Below are 21,303 nucleotides of genomic sequence, written 5' to 3'. Positions count from 1 at the left end.
CAAAATCTTTTTTCATTTAATAAAACAAGTCTATGCTCCATGTAATGTTCATCGATATTCTGGTTTAAATCAGAAATGATCTGAAAGTACGAAACACAAAGAATTTGACAAATTAAAACAATTTCAACTGTGTTACTAGGCAGTTTTTGACAATACAATAAAATTATTTGAGCCTTCAGGTCTTAAATCTGAATAATAAGCGGTATGTATGAGTTTGTTGCACATCAGTGTTAAATAATTTAATAAATGAACAACCGGTCATCTGTCCTGTTCATAGCCACAGGAGACAACTTTACACTCTTGCCTCTGAAAACATTGGAGACCACCAGCTGATGACAGCAGCTCAGATATTAAAATACTTATATCATTAGCATTAATGATGGATGTAATTCAAACTGTACACAGTCACTTACATTTGTCATAGCCCACTGGAAGACTGCTGATATCTGAAACAGAGTGCTCCTTAGACAGCAGGGCAAATGATCAATTATTCATAGTCATATGCAGCTGAGGTAGAGGAGCGAAGAAGAGAAGAGGATCATGGGAAAGTGAGTTTTTTTTTTTGCATTTCAGGAAAAAAACAAGGATCTTCTGTGACACTCTTCAAACGCATCAGTATATTTATACACAAGTGTGACTTCTTTGTCTTGTCTTGATACAAACATTTGATTACTGGGATGTTTTTGTAAAGAGGTTTATGTTCTGTCTTTGTGTATCTTTGCAAAAGAAGATGGTTGTCACTGGTTCTGGTCAATGCAGGCCAGCACACAATATGACAAGAAGAAGAAGAAGAAAGTGCTGGTTGAGGTCCTACAGGAACACACACACAGACATACGAGATGACATCGGACCTGTGATATGCATCAGTGCTATTTTTCAGGACTGAGATCAAGTATTTCGTGGGTGAGAAGATGACAAAATATGGTATGAAACCACAATTAAAGTCTGGAGCTGGACTTCTCACTTAGTACCACTGAACTATGCAGGGACCCCACGTATTCCTCATAAAGCTCGGTGGGTCATAGTTCATTCTCTCACTTCACTGCAGAAAACAGAAACAACTTTATTTGTCCATCTGTTGCAGTGAACATATTTATATTCCCTATGCATATTCCACTTATCGCAATGATTCTCAATCATATAATTTATTTTACTTCTTTATTGGGTCATGATGTGCGCTTTCTTAAATACTGACTCTTCTGTAAGGCTGACACTGGAATAAGCAGTGTTCTTAGACCAGAGGGTGCAAAAATCTCTGGAGTGAAAAGTTAATCCTCGCTAAATCAGTTCAGCTCTCTAAACCTCTTCATAAACCTCGCTGACCTTTATAATAACTGTTAAGTCTTGTTCTTATGTACAGAACTGACTCATTGCCTATTGACTCGATTTAATGTAAACTTGTTTTTTTGATTTCCTTTTTCTTTATTATTCTGATTAATTTAAATACTGTATCCCCTGTTATGTTTAATTTGTTATCCCTAGTCACTCACTCATTCATTTTGTACCTTACTGTATCAGACACTCACACACATACCAGATAAATGAGACAGCTGACTATAGTTGAATGTATCACGCTGTTTCATTGTGATGTTGCCTCACCGTTGCAGAGCTGCAGCATACCACTCTGAGGACACATTAGCAGCACTGCTATCATTAGGAAAGTCAACACTAAAAATAACATGACATCCTTTATTATTTATCAACAGCTCCTTTCTCCATTTTTTATTCTCACATATTACACTAAAGATTCTTGACAGAAGGTTCGAGAACATCTTCAATAATTTCTGATGTTATGTCCGTGTGTGTATGTGTGTGTGTGTGTGTGTGTATGTGTGTCTGTGTGTGTTAGAGGCTGCTAAGCACACAAAATGAGATCAATGCTGAGATGATGCAGCCAGTCGCACTTTACACTGGCAACACAACACTGCTGCTGACGCCCAATAAACAGCTGAAACAAGGAAGGAATGATGTTGCACTCTGCAGTCGGATGTGTGTGTGTGTATACGTGAAAACCTATGTATTTGTGTGTCACACACATATGCATGTAGTTATACATGAGCAACACATTATGCAACACACAAACACACACATCAGAGGAGAACTGCAGAGTTAAAGAGTTACAGCTGTCTTTGGAACATGCCACTGATGTAAAATTAGAAATGAACGACTTATAAAATGAATGGAAACAATGGTACACACCCAGCACAACTGTATGTCTGATAATCTGAAGATAAACTTGAGATTAAACAAACAATATGTATGCTCTACACTGCTAGTCCTGGATTAAATCCCAGTTGTTTACTGTTCAGGGTCTGTCCTCTTCACATCCGTCCTGCAGCTTCAGTAAAGAAATATACGCTTTATCAATGTGGTCAAGTGAACAGATGAATGGACAGAGGGACACAAGACTGACAGCTGAGTCGATGCAATTCAATCGGGAGAACTGGTATTAGAGATCGAGGGGACCTGGTGAGGCAGCACTAAAGATAGAAATCCACAGTTCACCCCGCAACCACATGTCTGCCTTCCCCCGTCACGGGTTACTCAGGTAGATCATGTTTCATTGTAGGCTCACCACTATCACATTCACAAAACACACACCGAAATCACAGACATTCAAAACTATTTCAAAAAAATAAGATATATTAGTTACATCTGTGTAATGTTGCTCCATGCAGAGCGGATGGGAGAACAATCAATAGCGTGATTCCCTCAGGCAATACAACACATCCGATTTATTTCATCACTATGAGAATGCAACACCTTAACCGGTGCACGACATATCATGCATTGCAATGTAATGCAACATACATAGTTTTTTTATCACCATAATGAACCATGGTTTATTGATTTGCTTGATTAGAATTGATGCAGCAGAATCAGAGACATAATTTTACTCTACACATTCTTCTTTCTTATCAAAATCTGCTGCCTACATTACCCACAACTGACTTATCACGATTCAATTTATCAGACGCTTAGAAAATGAAGCTGCAATGAAACAACGAAAATAACTAAAACATTTTCATCGTCACCTCTAATTTATTCAGTTTTGTGTACAAACAAACACAAAGCCTCACGTCATTGGATAAAACACTGTCACTTCTCATTCAGCCCCAGCCCCATTCATTCTGTTCCAGCACCGTGTGACAGACTTAACATACACACATCAACAGAGTCCTCTTACAAATTCCTGGGTCTATTTGTGGGCCCTCGAACTGTTAACATGATTTTTTTCACGTTCTGGCTCAGAACTTGATGGTCTGAAACTGATAGTCCATTTCAAATCTGTCCAAAGACAGCATGAGGGCTGCTGCTGTTTCCTGAGACCTGTGATCTCTTTGATAAGACATCATTTCCCTTTGAGTTAAGGAAGTCATGTCTTTATACGAAGGGGTTAAAAGGTAAAAACATTAATGTTAAGTCTTTGATGTCATGATAAACAATAAAAATTCAGGAAAAATACCAAACCTGGAATTTCTTGTTACAGGTTTCACATCAAATCACTCTCTTCCCTCCCAGAACAAAACACCACAAGGACAAATTACACAGCAACAAGGCCTTATATAATGCAGAAAGAGTGGAAGCCGCCAGCGGCCAAGACTGCCAGTTGTTCCTGGCAACACATATGTGTGAATGTGTGAATGCATGTAACCCGCAACTTATCCCTAAGGCCTTTGCTGTGAATAAGAATGTGCCATCAGACTGTATGCCAGCTCAAACAAGGTTTCTAAATTATTGTATACGTACTTCTCAGTGACTCCTACATTACTATCAGAGTGCAAAACTTCTTGCATATCTTACAATCCTGTACGTATGTATGATTCCTCACAACCACAATGCATTGAAACACACTTATACAAACACATACTACATGTATATAATTTCTATCAGCTATACGTACACATTTAGGCTATAGACACATTAACAGAAACAATTTTAAAAAATACTGTTAAGTTGAATCAATACCTTTCAAAAAAATATAAGATATCGTATTCATTGCAAGGCTTTTGTGGTGTATTGCAGCATACTTTCAGAAAGTTTCAATGCATGCATGGATATACACTACAAATGTGTTTCTTTCATTTTCATGTGATTTAGTATGCAAAGTCCTCAAAGTCTTAAAAGCATTAAACCATCTGAAATTTTGCACACTCTGCTCATGAGAATCATTAAATGATTTACACAATGTTCCAGGTTACATAACTGTCCTTAGTGCCCGTTTCCCTGGGGCAGCTGCAGGGTTCTGGGGCTACAGGAGGGGGGTATGGGTCTGTGTGTGTGTGTGTGTGTGTGTGTGTGTGTGTGGGGAGTGCTGGGGGATAGGGTGACAGTCTAAACTGGGATACTGGATCTGTGCCACAGTAGCATACGAGCAGAACAGAACTAACTGGTCTGAATGGGCCGAAGACACACACACAGCACATATCACACGTCAGTCAGCATGACCTTTGAGATTTATTGATGGGGGTTTGTGGTAAAGGATGTAGTGGAAAGTAAAGCTGTGCTTTTATATATAAAATAGAGTGGATACACCCTTTTAGGCTGCTACAAGTCCTTGATGGTAATTCACAACTACTGTGCTGGTGTCACACATGAAATGCATCATTTTCTTTTTCATCTTACATGTTTTTAACTTTATACTGATCATTAACTTTATAGTTTGCTTGCTAATTACAAGGTTGTGTGAATGTGGTTGCCTAAATCATTGTGTGCACTACATAGACACTGTATGACTGATTGTGACAGTAATGACCTACTCATTACTGTCACAATCAGTCATACAGTGTGTGTGTTTGTGTGTTCATGCATATGTGGTGAGAAACATGCAGCAACATGGAGAAAGACTAATTTGGAAAGTCATGTCTGTGGATGGTCAGACCACAGCTGTGAAACTGGAGCCTGAGTGTTCATTTAGAGGAGGTGAAGCACCACAGTGATTCTCCACACAACAGTCACAAATGAAGGCTGAAAAGATGGATACAACCACAACCCTCACCCCCCACACACATAGTATGTATGCTATGTGTCAGTATGTGCTGAGTGTCCCAGAGTACATACTATAAGTGTATCACATATCTTAAGCTAAGTTGATGAATATCCAGCAGGCCTAGGACAAAATCCTGTGGGACACCAGAACAGAGCACTGAGCAGTGAAATGATTATTCATCTGGTAAATCTGGTCTAATTAATCATTTTAATGGCATTTTTTCAGCTTTGTATTCTTTGGGGAAGTTTGATGTTTTTCTACTCTGTTTTGAAGCCACAAGGCAAAGCTCCTCTGCACACACAACTAGAAATAAACAAGTCATTTTTCTGCTAAAATAAATCTTGTTTGAATACTTAATACGACGAATCCAACCATAAAATAGTTCTTTTCAATCTTTGAAGCACATGTTAAATAATTATATAATAGGAAATTTTATTTATTTTCTATATAAAGGATTTTTTTTATTGTTTGTTCTAATTTCAACATCTTTATTCATGCTTCTTCTTCTGATAATTGCTTATCCTTATAGCAGAGGGCTGGAGACGATCCCACTTGACACTGGGTGAGAGGCGGGTTACACCCTGGACACGCCGCCATTTCATCCCAGGAGATACATAGTTTGTCTCTCTGACACACACAGACAAACAACCATTCATGCTCACATTCACGCACACTATGGGCAGCTCCAGACTTCACACACACACTTAATCATCGTTTGTCATGTATGTAAAGGGAGTGATGTTACAGTTTTCTAAGAGATCTTTATAATCTGTTGTAATTTATCTTTTGTTATGAATATGACAGTATGCATTGTTATGAAACACTGTCATAAAGTCTCCATAATATCTGACTTTTCTGTTTTAGGGGAACCTGAATCTTATATGAGACTTTTGTCTGCGTCACAGCTTCTCTAAGTGCCACTCAGCAATTTGTACTTTGTCACATGATTTAATATCTGTCTGTGGGTTGATTACTGTGCTATGGTCTGTTACGGTCTATCACATTTCCAGTGAGGAGGGGGGGGGGGATCACATAATCACACTGGTACTCATACAGTAAGGAGCTGGACTCAGATCTCAGAGTATAACCTTCTCTGAGCCCAGACTAAACATGAGGAAGACACATACAGGACAAGACATGCTGAGAAAGCTGTAAAACTTACAAATACTCACATTTTGGTATAAAAATATGCTGGAAGTTTGGACAGCCTGTCACTATGCACCACTACCTGACATTTTATACAGGGAGCAGTAATGCATATCTTAAACTCACACATGCAGACATCTCCACTTAGCAAATTGGTAGGTGAGAGGGACATTGCTCGGTGTAATCCAATCTGTGATCGTGGATGTTACGATGATGTAATCGAAGACAAAGTGGTTATTTTAACTCCTAAATATGATGGCTGACAGAACTGAGGTTACTCTGCTTCTTCAACTTACAGGGAACCGGTTTGAAACACAGAGGGGAGAATCAGTACAGTACATGTGCATATATATATAGATATAGATATGTATGCCAGCACTATGTGTCCAAATAATCCACCTGCATCCATAAATTAACCAAGTGAAAACTTAAAGCTGCACACTGTCACCCTCTCCACTGGAAGTAATTTAAATCATAGTAAATATCAGCAAAGATATGCATTATTATTTAGCATACTTAACAACCGTACTTACTCTCTTTTTAATTATAATTCTACTCTACAGTACATATTTGACATGTGTATTTTTTTTACTGGAATCTTCTTTCCATTGCATGAAATTCTGGTTTTAACATTTAGACTCTGTAATAACTGAAACTCTGTAATGTTTCCATTGTAGGAAGAACTGAAGTAATTTCTACATTTACTCTCGTGTGTGCATCATGCATCTAATATATAATGTAGGGGGAGCATGCATGTGCTTTTGTACCCTCCTGTCCACCACTGCTCTGTCCTGCAAGCTGCTATGAATCAGCTACCAGCAGGCAGAAGGTGAAAGGTTGGACCGCTGCAGCTGTTGTCCTGTCTCTCGTCTCGAGTGTTGTGTGATGTTGGTTCTTGCCTTTTAGAAACTCACCCGGGCACAGAAGACCCCTTGTAGCCAATCAAATGAGGAGACCCCCACTCTAGTCAGCCAATAGGGACAGAGGTCTGGGTATAAAAGCTTTAGTCCATCACCTGGCAGAGTTGGGCAACCCCTACATTTGGTGGACAGGACTTGATCCCGGGATCTGTTACCTCTTTCCTTTTCTCCTAAGCAGGTAAAAAAGCAAAACAATGGCTTAGTCAGTCTTTTGGTAAATCCATGGGAAAGGTTGTAGTGATTTGTCCATATAAGTATGGAATACCTGTCCATGACCAAACCATTTTAACCAAATATCTGTCAGATTCCTCCATTGGTGAACTCTGGAGCCAGGAAAAGTTTTTCTCTTCTCGCATTTTTGTCTTGGATTCCTCTAAAGCTTTGCACATATTTTTTGGATACGGAATCTTCTAAAATCTCTCTGATCACCTCTGATTATTCTTGTACACACAATAGTGAAACTTTTTTTTTTGAAAGACTTGATACTCTTGGTTTCTTGGCCTGTGTGGTACTCGTCTTCTGATAAAAGGATAGTTACATTATAAGGTGATTTAGTGTCACTGGAACAGTTGTGACTATTTGACAGCTGTTGCTGACACAAGCAGGGCAGGCTTCGAGTGTGACTTTGAATAGTTTAGGAGCGCTTGATTTGGTCATGGAATTTGTGGAGCCATCTGACAGTCACGCGATGCTTTGACCTTTCCATGTACCAGGTGTCATTAATCAACTACACCTCAAGCAACTGAAGGAGATTTGACCTCTGAGCGAGAGAGAGATCAGCTTGTAAATAGATACAGAATGATGAAGGCTATGAAGGCAGTTGTAAATCTATTCTTGACTCCTCATGTCTATTCCGACTGATTCTGCAGCTGTAGATTTGAGGATTTTTGCTCAGATTTTAGAAAATGGTATTAGAGTCATTTATGTTTTGATCTAGTACTGAAGTACCAGATCAATAAGTTTCAAATCTGAGATGTGTGGCTGTAAGAATATACTTTTTTAGAGACTTTCAGTTTAATTCAAATTTATAGGACATCATGACATTGTACACATTATAAAACTAAACTATGTCATAAGACCAATTTATTTAATCACTTGCAGTTTTTGTATTTTTTAAAGCATTTTTGTGCAATTTTCAGTCTTAAAAAATCTTTTTCAAATCTCTTCAAAGGTTTTATTGCTTCTGGTACTTTTGCTCTGTACCTATGTATTATATACGTTTGCATTTGTCTGAGGCTGAGTGAAATGGGAGAGAAGAGAAAGTCATTTATCATAATGTGCTAGAAACTAGAAATGTGACTGCCTGCAGAGATTGGAGAGGTGGGGGACACCAGGGGGCACAGCCATACTATTAATAATCTGCAGTGTGAAGGGGAGACAGGTGGTGAGAGAGTGCGACAGGCAGGAAAGCGGGGAGAAAAGCATGTAGACAGCACAGCTGACAGAGAGAGAGGGAGACGGTTAAAAAAAAGAAAGAGCTACAGAATGAGAAGGTGTCTTCTCTTCACCAGAAGACTCATAGAGAAGACACTTGAAAAGCTTGGGGAAATTCCAGAAAAGAAAAATGGTATTCACTGGATCATTATGCTGGATTTCTTGTTGTATTGCCTCAACAAGGACACAACAAATTATACTTGACAAACAAATATAGCCGATAAGAAAAGTCTATAAAATAGCTCATAATTATCTTCTTTTATACTGAAGTTTCACCATACGAGTCTACAAGCATTGCAGATTCTTAGAAATAACCTCTTGTCTTCTTTTTTTGTCCCTTTTTAGACGGAGTAAGAATCGCAGCCATGGCAAAGAACTGCCACAATGACTACAAAATGAAGTTCTCCGTGGATGAGGAGTACCCCGATCTCTCCCTGCACAACAACCACATGGCCAAGGTACAAATCCTCCTGTGATGTGTCTATCCATGACCACACACCCCGACACACATCCGATACCAATAACTTTCAGCATGTTATCTTTAGAAAAGCATGACAAGTTATTTAAAACAAAAATATTTTCATTGTTGCTTTTGCGGAGATTTTATGATACTTTATTGTCACATAGCACAACTTAAAAGACTTGACAGAGGAAATCATTTGACTGTATCATCATTGACCTGTACTGGGTGTCATCCGCTGTAGGTGCTGACCAAGGAGATCTATGGCAAGCTGAGAGGCAAGTCCACCCCCAGTGGCTTCACCGTGGATGACGTCATCCAGACTGGTGTTGACAACCCTGGTAAGAACGAGCAAATCATCAACATAGAGATTAACACACAGCAGCGAAGAGGGAGACATAAATGATCTGGAGCCAACACTATGTAGCTAAATTTGAGTCATGATTATATAAAGTTGAACTAGCTAACAATGTTACCAACCTTCTCCTCAAGGTCACCCCTTCATCATGACCGTCGGCTGCGTTGCTGGTGATGAGGAGTCCTACGAGTTCTTCAAGGATCTGCTGGACCCAATCATCTCCGACCGTCACGGTGGATACAAGCCCACCGACAAGCACAAGACCGACCTGAACTTCGAGAACCTGAAGGTGAGGAGTCAAGACACACATGATTGTATTGTTGCACAGCACAGCTTAAAGAAGGAAGGACATTGAACCCTTTGTACAACCTGCTGGCAACAATATAACAATAATGTATCTGATGTTTTTTTTCTTTTTTCTCAGGGTGGTGATGACCTGGACCCCAACTATGTGCTGTCCAGCCGTGTTCGTACCGGCCGTAGCATCAAGGGATTCACCCTGCCCCCCCACAACAGCCGCGGAGAGCGCAGAGCCATTGAGAAGATGTCCATTGAGGGTGAATGTTAAACATATGACAAAATTTAATCTTGTGTTTTTAGTACATGCATCAGAGGCTGACTCCTTTTCTCTGTCTACATTCATTGGTTCTTTCCTCACAGCCCTCGCCAGCCTGGAGGGTGAGTTCAAGGGAAAGTACTACCCCCTGGACGGCATGACTGATGCCGAGCAGGAGCAGCTGATCGCTGATCACTTCCTGTTTGACAAGCCCGTGTCTCCCCTGCTGACCTGCGCTGGTATGGCCCGTGACTGGCCCGATGGCAGAGGCATCTGGTGAGAGACAAATAGACACACATAATGAAATCTCACTACAAATAAGACTTTATTGTGATTCTCTCAGTTTAGAAAATCTCCCATCTGCTCTTCTTAAGTCAGCCTTTAGCTGCAATATGACAATCCCGATTATTCCTCTTTTCAAACATCTGTTAAAGTGTGTCATGCATACCAAAGCACAGCTGCAGCATACACTGCCTCTTACAGTGGCTTGACATCCTGTAAATGCACCACTGTGCAGCTCAGATTATTATCATTATCAGGGTTAGTGTGTTAATCAGGGTTAAATGTTTACTTTCACATTTCATAGTAAATTGTTTCCATCATTGTAGAATGAAATAACTGGCTCGTACACATATGTCTGTCCTATATGTGAATATGTGATTTTCTTCCTCCAGGCACAACGATGCCAAGAGCTTCTTGGTCTGGGTGAACGAGGAGGATCACCTGCGTGTCATCTCCATGCAGTTGGGCGGCAACATGAAGGAGGTCTTCAGACGCTTCTGCGTTGGCCTGCAGAAGGTAATGCATGAAATTATGTATATGTAATGTCACATAAATACACAGTTATACAGACAGTTTTATAGTGAAAATTGTTAATTGTTCACAGAGCTAGAGTTTAGTGACCTCCGTCTAATCTAATCATGCATTATTATTATTTTCTTTCCTCTTCACTGGTCAGATTGAGGAGATCTTCAAGAAGCACGGCCGTGGCTTCATGTGGAACGAGCATCTGGGTTACGTCCTGACCTGCCCCTCTAACCTGGGAACTGGTCTGCGTGGTGGTGTGCACGTCAAGCTGCCCAAGCTCAGCACACACGCCAAGTTCGAGGAGATCCTGACCAGGCTGCGTCTGCAGAAGCGTGGCACAGGTACTAAAAGAAGACAAAAAATACTATCATTAATGAATTCCACAGTTAAACCTATTATTTTGTATGACCTCCAGTATTTGTTTCAGTTAGCAGCATTATAAATGTACTTGTGGTAGAAAGGAGTCACAATTTCTTATCCAAAGTATAAAGTTTAGTTCAGGCGATGTGACTATTATATTTTTGCCTCTAACAAAATTCTTCTATTTGTGGATATCATGTATCTCTGGTGATAATCTGGAGGCAGTATCTCCTCACACTGCTACTGCACTTCAGGCAGAGGACTTACTCTTCTCCCCTTCTTTTTCCTCCAGGTGGTGTGGACACAGCCTCCGTCGGTGGTGTGTTTGACATCTCCAACGCTGACCGTCTGGGCTCCTCTGAGGTGGACCAGGTCCAGCTGGTGGTTGATGGTGTCAAGCTGATGATTGAGATGGAGAAGAAGCTCGAGAAGGGAGAGGCCATCGATGGCATGATCCCTGCCCAGAAGTAAAGTGGACAGACAACCAATGACTGAATGACTGTCTGTGTTTGTTTTTTTATATTATAAAAAATGAACAGGTAGCCTTGTTGTAAAGTTATTTTACTGGTTTCGGCCAACTGGCTACTTTCTGCCTACTTCTTTCCATCAAGAAGACACTCCACTTTTCTCTCTGCTCCTTCCTTTCTTACTTATTTCTGTTAACCTCACTTATCCTTTCCTTTCCTGCCTTTTATTTGGTTCCTCTTTCTAATTCACTGTCACTTTAATCATCTTTCTTCCCATTTCCTCTGTAACATCCTGGGATCAATCCGTGCATAGTCTGGTCGTGGCTATGTATACACACTGAAAGAAATTTTTTTTTTTGGTTGTAAAATATAACTGGACAATTAAATTATGCCCCATGTAACAATCAAACCTTCTCTCATGTTTTCTTTATGTTGTATCACAAGTGGATCTTTTGCAACTACAGACTGGCTGTGATGCGTGCAGTGCTTACATGAACAGATACAGTACATTTTCAAATGTGTGTAAACATAATCCTTAGCTTTCTCTAGACACACACACACACAAATCAATTCAACAGTCAAAGCCAAAGACATTAAATCCATTCCAGAGAGAGGGGAAAAAAAGACATGAAATATGAAAGAGGTTGAAAGTCTTTATTTTTGTGTCACACATTATTTCCTAGGAGACATGCAGGATTGCAGGTCGATCATTTCTGTAATTTCAGCCCATAAGTTAAGTTATGTTGATAACAGCAACGGCTTCAAACACACTATACAACAGAACTGTAGCCTTAAAGCGTGGCCCTAACTGTATCTACAGAACAGGTTCAGAGAGTGAGGCCCAGTTGAACACACACACGCGCGCACAAAAAAACTAAACAAAATAAAAACTAGCCCTAAATCACAGCTTCACATGTTCAGACAGTGGTGGAGACCTGCTGCGGCTGAAATCTCCCATTAAACAGAAATTCCTGTAGACCTTCACAGCCGTAAAGATCACAAATCTGCTGTATCATCTAACTTTTCCTTTTACTGTATACATGTGTTTTGTTAGATGCTGCATACTTCAGAAGTACAAGTTATAATTGCTTGGCTTTATAGAGTTACAATACAAGTACAACAACCTTTTGAATTTGGAGTCGTCAGTGTTAATATATGATCAATGGAGGACTTGGTGGACTATTTCTGTTGAATCTTTGTAGCTTTGTTTTGTAATGAGTTTTTATAAAAGAAAATCAGAGAATCCAATTTGTCAAAAGGTCATTCAAGGTCATTCTGATCTGAAAATACTGCCTCATCACTGCGCATGTCACATGCTTTGAAATTATACAGTGGCTTGATAAGACAGGAGTCTGATTGGTTAACAGTCATACACCTCCTACAGTAATACATGGAAACTGATTGGTCAACAGTCATCGACGTTTTAGCAGTGCTGCAGTCTGATTGAAGTCTCTATCTATCAAAAATGTTATGGACGTAAAAAATGAATGCAAATAACAGTGGACAAAACTTTTGTTGTTTTTTCAGAAATGTGGTACCACATGGCTTTGTGGCATAACTGAAACCAAACAGCACCTCTACCTGAAAACCTGAAATCATCACTCCAGAACGATGCCAAGAAGTTTAAGTAAAAATAAAGAAAAGGCATTTAGAATATCAACTATTCACTTCAGTGGGCTTTAAACGTGTGAGACAATGCGGCTTTTAAAAATTTACAAACAAAAAATACAAATTAATCTGCCAGAACAGTCAAATGCAATCCTGACTAAAAAAAAGTGCTCAATGATCTTAAGAACAAATTCACAATATCAAAAATTAAAAAAATAAATCAAACAGAGCCCTATTAGGTGTTAATCAATGTGTATTCAAGTCTTGATTCTTGGCTTTGTGGCTGTATTGCACTACATTTAAGGAAAGCGATGGCGACTGTAATATTGTTTTGCCAAAGTGCTACCAGAGCAACCTACTCCTCCATTTATTCTAAACCAGTATGAGCTACTCTAATCATGTATGAGAAAAATGTTTTTGAAAGAAGAGACCAAATTATTATAAAAAAGGTTAAAGGTTTAAAAACACACTTTCCTGGGATTCGAATCTGAAGAGAAAAACGGTTTGATAATGATCGAGTAAAGGCTTCAGCTTCATGTCGGATCAGGTTTTTAAATGTCTGCCTTTGGGGGAAGAGAAGTGAAAATCTGTTCATCATATTGTGTTACATTTCAAATAATTTGACCAGTAATCAAATGCAATGGGTGAGTCTATTTCACCATTTGTGGCATAAATATAATCTGTTCTGGGCACTCAGTGCACGATATGTGGCTAGGGGTAAAAAAGGTAGTTTAGTTTAACTGACTTGAACAAATAGTTAAATTAGAATAATCAATTTTAATTTGAATCTTTAAATGAACTAAACCTGCTGAGGCATTTCAAGTAAATTCATGTAAAGTGGCTCTTTCTGCCAGCAAACATTCAACTCCAGATCAGAAACTCCAGTTAAGTAAATATAATAATAAAAATTTAATCCAGTTTTTTTTCAGCTGGCAGAAAATTTTTTCTACTTTGTATTTTTACCAACAAATTGTGTAATTATGTAATTTTACATTTTTTGCTCGTTAGTAAAGGTAGCAAGGGGACAAATGGGGATAGGTGGGTATACACTCATAATCAGGTTATCCTTTTTCACTAGGCAGCTCTGCTCACCTGTAAACAGCTCACCTGCCAGCTATCGACACACAGTAGAGACTTCAGTATGGATAGCAGGTAGAGAAGCAACATTTTACCAATTATGGTACAAACAAACATCAAAATCCCAAGTGAGCAGTAAAATGGGCATTATGAATCTATGGGCAGAAAGGCTGTAATGCTTCATTCAGTCTCACAAGTATCTGCATTTCTGCATGTCTCCCTCTAGAGGCTGGAGGTCAGACTGCGCCCTCGCTTCCTAAAGATGTGACGTCTGCTGCCAAGGACAACAGATGTCAAACTTCTGCCCAGTTTAAAAGCACTGAAGAAAGAACATAAACTTAATACACAAAAAAACATTTCTTTAAATAGCAGCTCTTTAAAAAGGAATGATGACAAATATGATACAATAGGAAAAACAATGACAACAACAACAGAATTATCAATCTCCGTCATTGTCTGCAACACTATCCTTATCAGAAAACATGAAAAAATAAAACTAACAAACAGAAACAGACTGTTTGACTCCATGGGCTCACATCATATGGAGGTGGCAGCGTGTTTTAAGCAGGGGTCGTAGGTCACTGACAGCTCCAAGGTCAAGGGTCATCATAAGTCTGCCGATGGCGGTCTATCCGTGTCTGTGCATCAGTTTGTCTGGCTGTGATTGGTGGCATCAGAAGAAGAGGGTCTTTGGCGGAGGCGAGGCATCGCTAGCCGCATCAGATGAGGTGGAGCCCAGGGATGATGAGGAGGAGGTGATGCTTTCTGCCTCACTGTTCCTCCTCCTCCTCTTCCCTCCTCATGCATCAACTTGTCCTGTCTGTCATCAATCTGCCCCGCCTCCTGTTGCCCTCAGAGCTCCAGCTCCTTGGACACTTTGGTGGCGATGTCTCTAAAGGCTAACGGTGCCCCCCACAGGCGCTTGAACCTCACACCGCTGCTCTGGCCCAGCCCGCTGGGCAGCTGGCAGACCTCGGCCTCGAAGGCCACACGGGCGCCGGCTGCTCCGTGGGTGCAGGACAGGAGGAAAGGTCCGGCCAGGTGGACCTGGCAGCCACAGCCCTGCGCCGCCTCACGCAGCGCTAGCACCACCTCGGCCGGATCGCGGGGGCTCCGCACCCTCACATCCCAGCCGCATCGGGGGGTCCGGGGCTCGGCCGCTTTCTGATGCCCAGATAGATGGCGACTGGAAAGGGAGGGGACGATGCAAGAAGAGGATACAGGAGGAAATGTAGGGAGGTTTAAATCAAAAAGGACAGAGCGAGGTGGAGGGGATGTTTACAGGTGCAGGATGGGGTTAATAAACATGGAGAGAAGAGAGAGGTGCAAGGGCAGATCACAGGAGCATGAATGTGAGTGAATGTGTGGTTGTATGAACATGAATGTATGAGATGTTAGGGGAGGGGGGAGGAGAAGAACAAATATTAATATAATATATTGTTGGATTTTTACATTTCTACATAGTTACCTGGGTCACACTGAGGTGTATTTTCTAACATCTCTGTACTCAAACTATACAGAGAGGTACAACACCAAAAGGATATGTAAATCAAACGCACCTCAAATGAATGGTTATGTGAGACATGGGTCAAGCTGTGATTGATAATTCATTTATTTCATTTGTTCGTCATGTCAGTTTGTAATGTATAGAAATAATAACTTACTATACTGATAAATTCATTAAATACCGATTACTAGAATCACACAAAACAACAAACAACACAAAATCTTAAAACATCAACCTGCTGGTGAGAATAAAGACTTTCAGGGATTAAGACACAATTAAAAATTATACTTCCTTTTTTTCTTTATATCAAAAGCTCAGGGTTCTACCCACAGGCATCATCTACCACAAGGAGCCATTAGCCTCTATGGTCACACCACAGTCTGTTGTCTAATGTTAGCCTGGTGCTACTGGTTTACCTGCTGCTTTTAACCTGAGACTGGGCTGAAGCAGTTGAGGCTGAGAGGAAGTACACAAGACAAACTGATAAGCTCAAACTGATAACTCTGAAAAATTATAGTATAATTAAGATTAGAGCACAAGAGATGAACAGGACTAGAAATCTATGTCTCACAAGCCTTGGAAATGTTGTGACTGTCCATAGATGTTTTGGTATGTAACTGAAATTAAACCATTAATAGCTGAAAATAAGTATAAAATATGTAATTTCCATTGTTAATTTGTGTTATTGTATGCAGCTTTAATCTAATCATCTTCATCATCGTCTCTCTGCAATAGTAAATATTTGGATAAACTGGATATTTAAGTTTCTGTGTACTGTTGTGTATAACGGGTCTCCATGTAGAGTGAAAAGCCATGCATCTCTGTGCAGCCATGGGTGCACAGGTATATGGGGTATGTGTGCAGGGTGTATAAAGCCATTCGAAAGTTCTTGATGTGAATCAACAGACAGAGGAGTATACATACTTTTTCTACTTTAATGAGAATGTATTCAGGTAATTGACCACACAGTGCCCGTTCTCTGTATGAGCAGTTTCAAATCTATTTTATTGTATTTCCTTGAGTCCTCCTTGAGCTCCACATGAAAGAAAAACATTTATTAAAAATAATAGTCACAAAAATAAATAGATTTTAGCGTGAACATGTGAGTTGCATGGTCCAGGATCTGTGCTGGACATGTAATGCATCTCATGTGTGACTTGTGTATAAGAAGAAGAGTAGACTTCTGATCAGAAGAAAAACATCAGGCTTCAGGCGCACCTGAATATGAAAACATTTACAGCTGCAGTGGGAACACAGTGGTTTACTGTATTCAACAAATCCTTGTTAATGTATTTTACTTACAGATTAAAAAGTGCTACAACAGTCATACTACTTCATAACTACAGCTGTTGATGAGTCTCACTAAAGAATTTGAAGGCCTTTAACATTGTTTAAGTACATGATAAATTGATGGATAAATTAAGAAAAGTAGATTGCTGCTGAGACATAAAATTTAACATTATTCTATCTGCTCTATTCTGCTCTTTGATTGTCAGTGTTGGAAAAATGGAAATGCGTACTCACCTTGTGACCGGAGATCTGCTGATTCTCTCAGGTTCGTCTGTGACCCTCAAGAAGAAGACAAACGTATCTGTTAGGAATCAATCGGCCAATGTTTTCTCACCAAACCCACCCCTTTTATGTTTTAATACACCAAGAAGCAGCAGGGCTTTGTCAATCAATCCACGTCAACCAGTCACAACACAGAACATGACAACTCATCTTCAAACCACAGATGGATCATCACCAACCTACACTTACTACACTGGAACATGAATGCAAGGACGTGCACAAGGCCGAGCTACAGCCCGTTTGCCTTCTATGGTTGCGCTGCCCCCCTGGAGCAAAATAAATGTTTTGTTGTTGCTGCTGAGGTCCCATAACAAAAAGCCCATTAATGCTTAAGTCAGAATGAATTAAATTGGTATCATCCAAACTTCTATCAAACAGAGATGACGTGGCCAAGATCCATACAATAGGTGATGCAAAGGGATGTCCTATTCCCTCTATCCTGTGACATTGTAGCATCTAAACTTGATATTGTTGCCGCTGTGAGGGCGCTAGTCTTTTGAAGATGTAGAAATGATCAACGACAGTATAATCAATAGGATACCCTGTGAATAAAAATCTCCATGTGTCATGTTTGGATAGCTGGTTAACATATGGACAACGGGGTTATGGTTATTTTTTCAGGTAAGGGCAACTGCCCCTTCAAAATGTCTGTGCACGTCCCTGGATGGATGGGAAACAACAAAATGTCAACGTCACCAACAAAACAAATGAGAAGGATAAACAAATGAAGAGGGAGTGACTCTAGAGAAGAGAGCCAGGTCTTTACAGCTTCACTGCTTAATATCACTTTAAGACGTGAGAATAACATTTGTAAGATTTGTCTTTTAAGAGACTACAGCATCTCTTGAGGGACAATATGAGGAACACTACATAAAATGTACAATTGTTTTAACAAGTTCTTTTTCCTTTTACATAACAGTAAGACCTTCACTGCAACCACTAAAACCTTTGATATACACCTTTTATTTAGTCTTTGTGCCTACATTTCATAACTTCTGTTTAAATGTTAACTGTTTTGTTTTGTATGACCTTTACAGTACACTCGAACTTAGTAATTACTTGATTCTACTACAGCATAATGAGAATATCATTGGAGAAACACTGAATGTGAGGTTTCAATTATAAATGTAATGACAGATAATTATCTAAGATCACAAGATCCCAAAATTACATTAACTGATTATGTACTGTACATTGACAAAAAACATATTATAAAACCTCTGGCGGCTGTCTGTCTCTTTCCTGACATCCATTGTCACCCAAAAGTCATGTGGGTTGTTTCTTGTTCTACTGTGTCCTCTAATGGTGGATCTTCTGAACATATAATATGTAGATATGCCCTTCTTTCAGATTTAGAGAGTTGATTATTGTATTTAACTCAGCTCATGGCGGCTGTAAATATCTGAATACCTTCTGAAGGACATATACTCCACCCAACAGGACTGCCAGGTACCATTTAGTTTGCACTTTCCTTACATGGCCACTAGGTGCTACTATTGCTATTTTCAGTTGGTAGTCCGAGCCTCCTTTCCTACAAACCTGGCCACCTGATCTCTATTCCAGGAATTGGGGGTGGTCTGGAGGAGCTAGCAGTGAGATTTCATTGGATTTTTTTTTCTTACTTAGAACAAAATCTACTTTAGTGTGACCCTGCTGCAGATTTAAATACACGTTTAGACATTGTGCCTCAGCTTTTTGACTGCCACAGTCTAATATGTCACCTCTTTTAAACTACAAGAAGACATTACGGCTAATCTGCACAGATAATAACTCGAGTGTGACTCAGCATTTATGAATGAATGGAATCCAAATAATTCCCATGGTAATAAAATGGTCATTTCTGCTAAATCTCATTTCAGCAACTCTTTGTTCCTCACACACACATTATGGTACTGAAAGAATAGGTAGTTGCACAATTGTTTACCTAGATACTTTTCTCTTTTGAGGCCATCTGTTGAAAATATGCTTGGATGCATGCCTGTCCTCTGCTGCAAAGCACTAATTATGTAAATGTTTTGCGTCTGGAGAATTGGAGGTGTCCTATATAAATTATGACCTTGCCTTTCTTGTCTGGGTAAAGAAAGTCGGTGAGTAACACTTTGCTCCTCCCTCAGAAACTGATGCCAAGATGCCTCTGAGCAAGACAAGTGGCATCACATCTTTGTGGGAGAATAATCGTGGGAAAAATCTATCAAAGTGTTTGGTAAATAATGAGTAACAGGCTGCAGAGACTCTTGTGCATTTACTTTGTGCCCATTTGTGTATAAACTATAGTATGTGTAGCAGATTGTGCAATCTGTATAAAGGCTGAGACAGAGAGAGACGTGCAGGGCTGAAAGGAGAGAGAAAGAAAAGCAGAAAGTGACAGAGGAAGGGAGCAGAGGAAGAAATTAAACAGACACAGTGTGAGAGACAAAGAAGCTTGCAGCAGTATAACAGGACAATCTGGTTGTATCTTGAGGGAGAGCTGTGCAAGATCCCTGTTTAAGAGAGAGATAAATCCCTGTTACATAACTAATCCAGATTTAAAATGGCAGTGAAGCTGGGTCAGTCAGTCAGGGTGACTGGTGCTGGGATACTTCTTACAAGCATCTGCTCCTGGTGAGGACTGTTGTGTACTCCTAATGTCACAGGTTCGAACCTACAGTGATGCAGACTAAACTATATTTACCCACGGCACTTTTTTACCCAGACAAATCAAAACTTTGAGGGTTCTTTAAGAACCTTTTTTTTCTGTTCACACTGTGAATGTTGTCTGTGTGATCACAATGAGAGATGTAATCTAAACTCAGTTAAGAAAAGTAATGTAGACAGAGCTGCAGCAGAGAAAATACCAATACGTGAAATGAGAGAAAACTAATTGATATTTCCAAGCAATGATTAAATGACTGAAGTAATTTTAAAGAAGAAGTCAAACTACAGATTTCAGCTTTCTAGATCTGAATATTTGTTTGTTGAATTCATCTTCTACCACTACCAAGCAAACATTATTGAATTCTGGACTGCTGATCAGACGAAACTGACACTTCACAGTGGATATCACTAAAAATCATGACTGCAATGTCTTGTGCTTACAGTGTATTCTAGTCTCTTTATAATGTTGTTTACCTCAAATACAGTGACAGAACCTCTCACTCTTTATCACTTCTCATCACTACCTACTTCCCTTTGTCTTGTATAAAACACCAAGAAAGCCCATCCCCCCCTTTCCTGTCTGTCCTGGATCCCACAGCCCAGTTGTAGGACTGCTGATTTGTTACAGGAATGGGAAAACATATGGTGTTGATTACATGACTCAGACTAGTACAGTTGAGTTGAAACAAACCCATATACTCCAGGGGGACACACAAACACACACATCTTCATAAGGTTGTTTATTCTAAAAACAAGTTGTGTCTGTGTGATTGCCTACATAAGCTCACAGACCATTATACCTACTGCTAACATTCAAAACAACTGTCTAGTAACAGGGGAAAACTTGGACACCCACATCTAAAAATCCAACAATAAACCAACTTCACTGTTTGTTGTTCTAGAAAACTGTTGTGCACTTTGTTGGTAGCAGGTAGTGGTGTTGTGCCACCTACAGCCTCTAGCGAGTGCTACAGCATAAAGCCCAGCCAGCAGAGACACAAGCAGTCCAGACAGACACACATTCAGGCAGACAGCTGCTGATTAGAGTTTTAGCCACATAAACATACTGTTTAGAGACAGAGCTGCTCTATAGGAAGAATCTGAGTTCAACTTTGATGGTCACAGTCCCAGAAACTCGAGTTTTCTGGATAAGATTTTGGTTATAGTATAAGCTTAGAGATTAGTTTCCAAGTCTCAGTAGTGGCATTCAGATTCCCTTGTGTCCTTGGTAAGAATTAAGCCTTAGCATATTTCCTAAAAAGATGCTTTGAAATCTTGGTTTTCTAACCCTGACACACCTTTGTCAGTTACTGCGGACAGAAGACAACCTACATTTATGCAGACATGGTGGACCTGAGGTGGGATGAGTAAGCAGAGTGTACCAAAGCTGAATATGAAAGGATAAGG

The 21,303-nt window shown here is 39.9% G+C and overlaps 2 protein-coding genes across 13 annotated transcripts in view; one reads left to right on the top strand and one right to left on the bottom strand.

Moving 5' to 3' along the window:
- The first annotated feature begins 7,127 nt into the window (after window positions 1–7,127).
- ckmb (creatine kinase, muscle b) lies at window positions 7,128–11,907 on the top strand. The gene is made up of 9 exons (XM_010751452.3): window positions 7,128–7,234; window positions 8,836–8,948; window positions 9,195–9,291; window positions 9,443–9,597; window positions 9,733–9,865; window positions 9,969–10,140; window positions 10,539–10,662; window positions 10,823–11,012; window positions 11,324–11,907. The coding sequence occupies exons 2-9, from the start codon at window positions 8,856–8,858 to the stop codon at window positions 11,500–11,502; spliced, it is 1,143 nt and encodes a 380-aa protein (XP_010749754.1). The 5' UTR covers window positions 7,128–7,234; window positions 8,836–8,855; the 3' UTR covers window positions 11,503–11,907.
- Window positions 11,908–12,133: 226 nt separating this feature from the next.
- The window catches only part of mark4b (MAP/microtubule affinity-regulating kinase 4b), a 46,138-nt gene continuing 36,968 nt past the window's right edge, over window positions 12,134–21,303 (bottom strand). For 2 of the 12 annotated variants that reach the window (XM_027279945.1, XM_027279944.1), the window contains exons 17-18: window positions 17,215–17,251; window positions 12,134–15,369 (exon numbers count right to left, since the gene is read on the bottom strand). In XM_027279945.1, the coding sequence (XP_027135746.1) occupies window positions 15,036–15,369; window positions 17,215–17,251 (371 nt within the window). In that variant the 3' untranslated portion in view covers window positions 12,134–15,035. The other 10 variants (XM_027279947.1, XM_027279953.1, XM_027279946.1 and 7 more) reach the window with 9 other exon arrangements.

This window comes from Larimichthys crocea, chromosome VII (genome assembly GCF_000972845.2).
Source record: "Larimichthys crocea isolate SSNF chromosome VII, L_crocea_2.0, whole genome shotgun sequence".
Classification (NCBI taxonomy): Eukaryota; Metazoa; Chordata; class Actinopteri; family Sciaenidae; genus Larimichthys; species Larimichthys crocea.
Note: the sequence above shows the minus strand (reverse complement) of the source record. Positions and strands in the feature narration are given on the sequence as shown.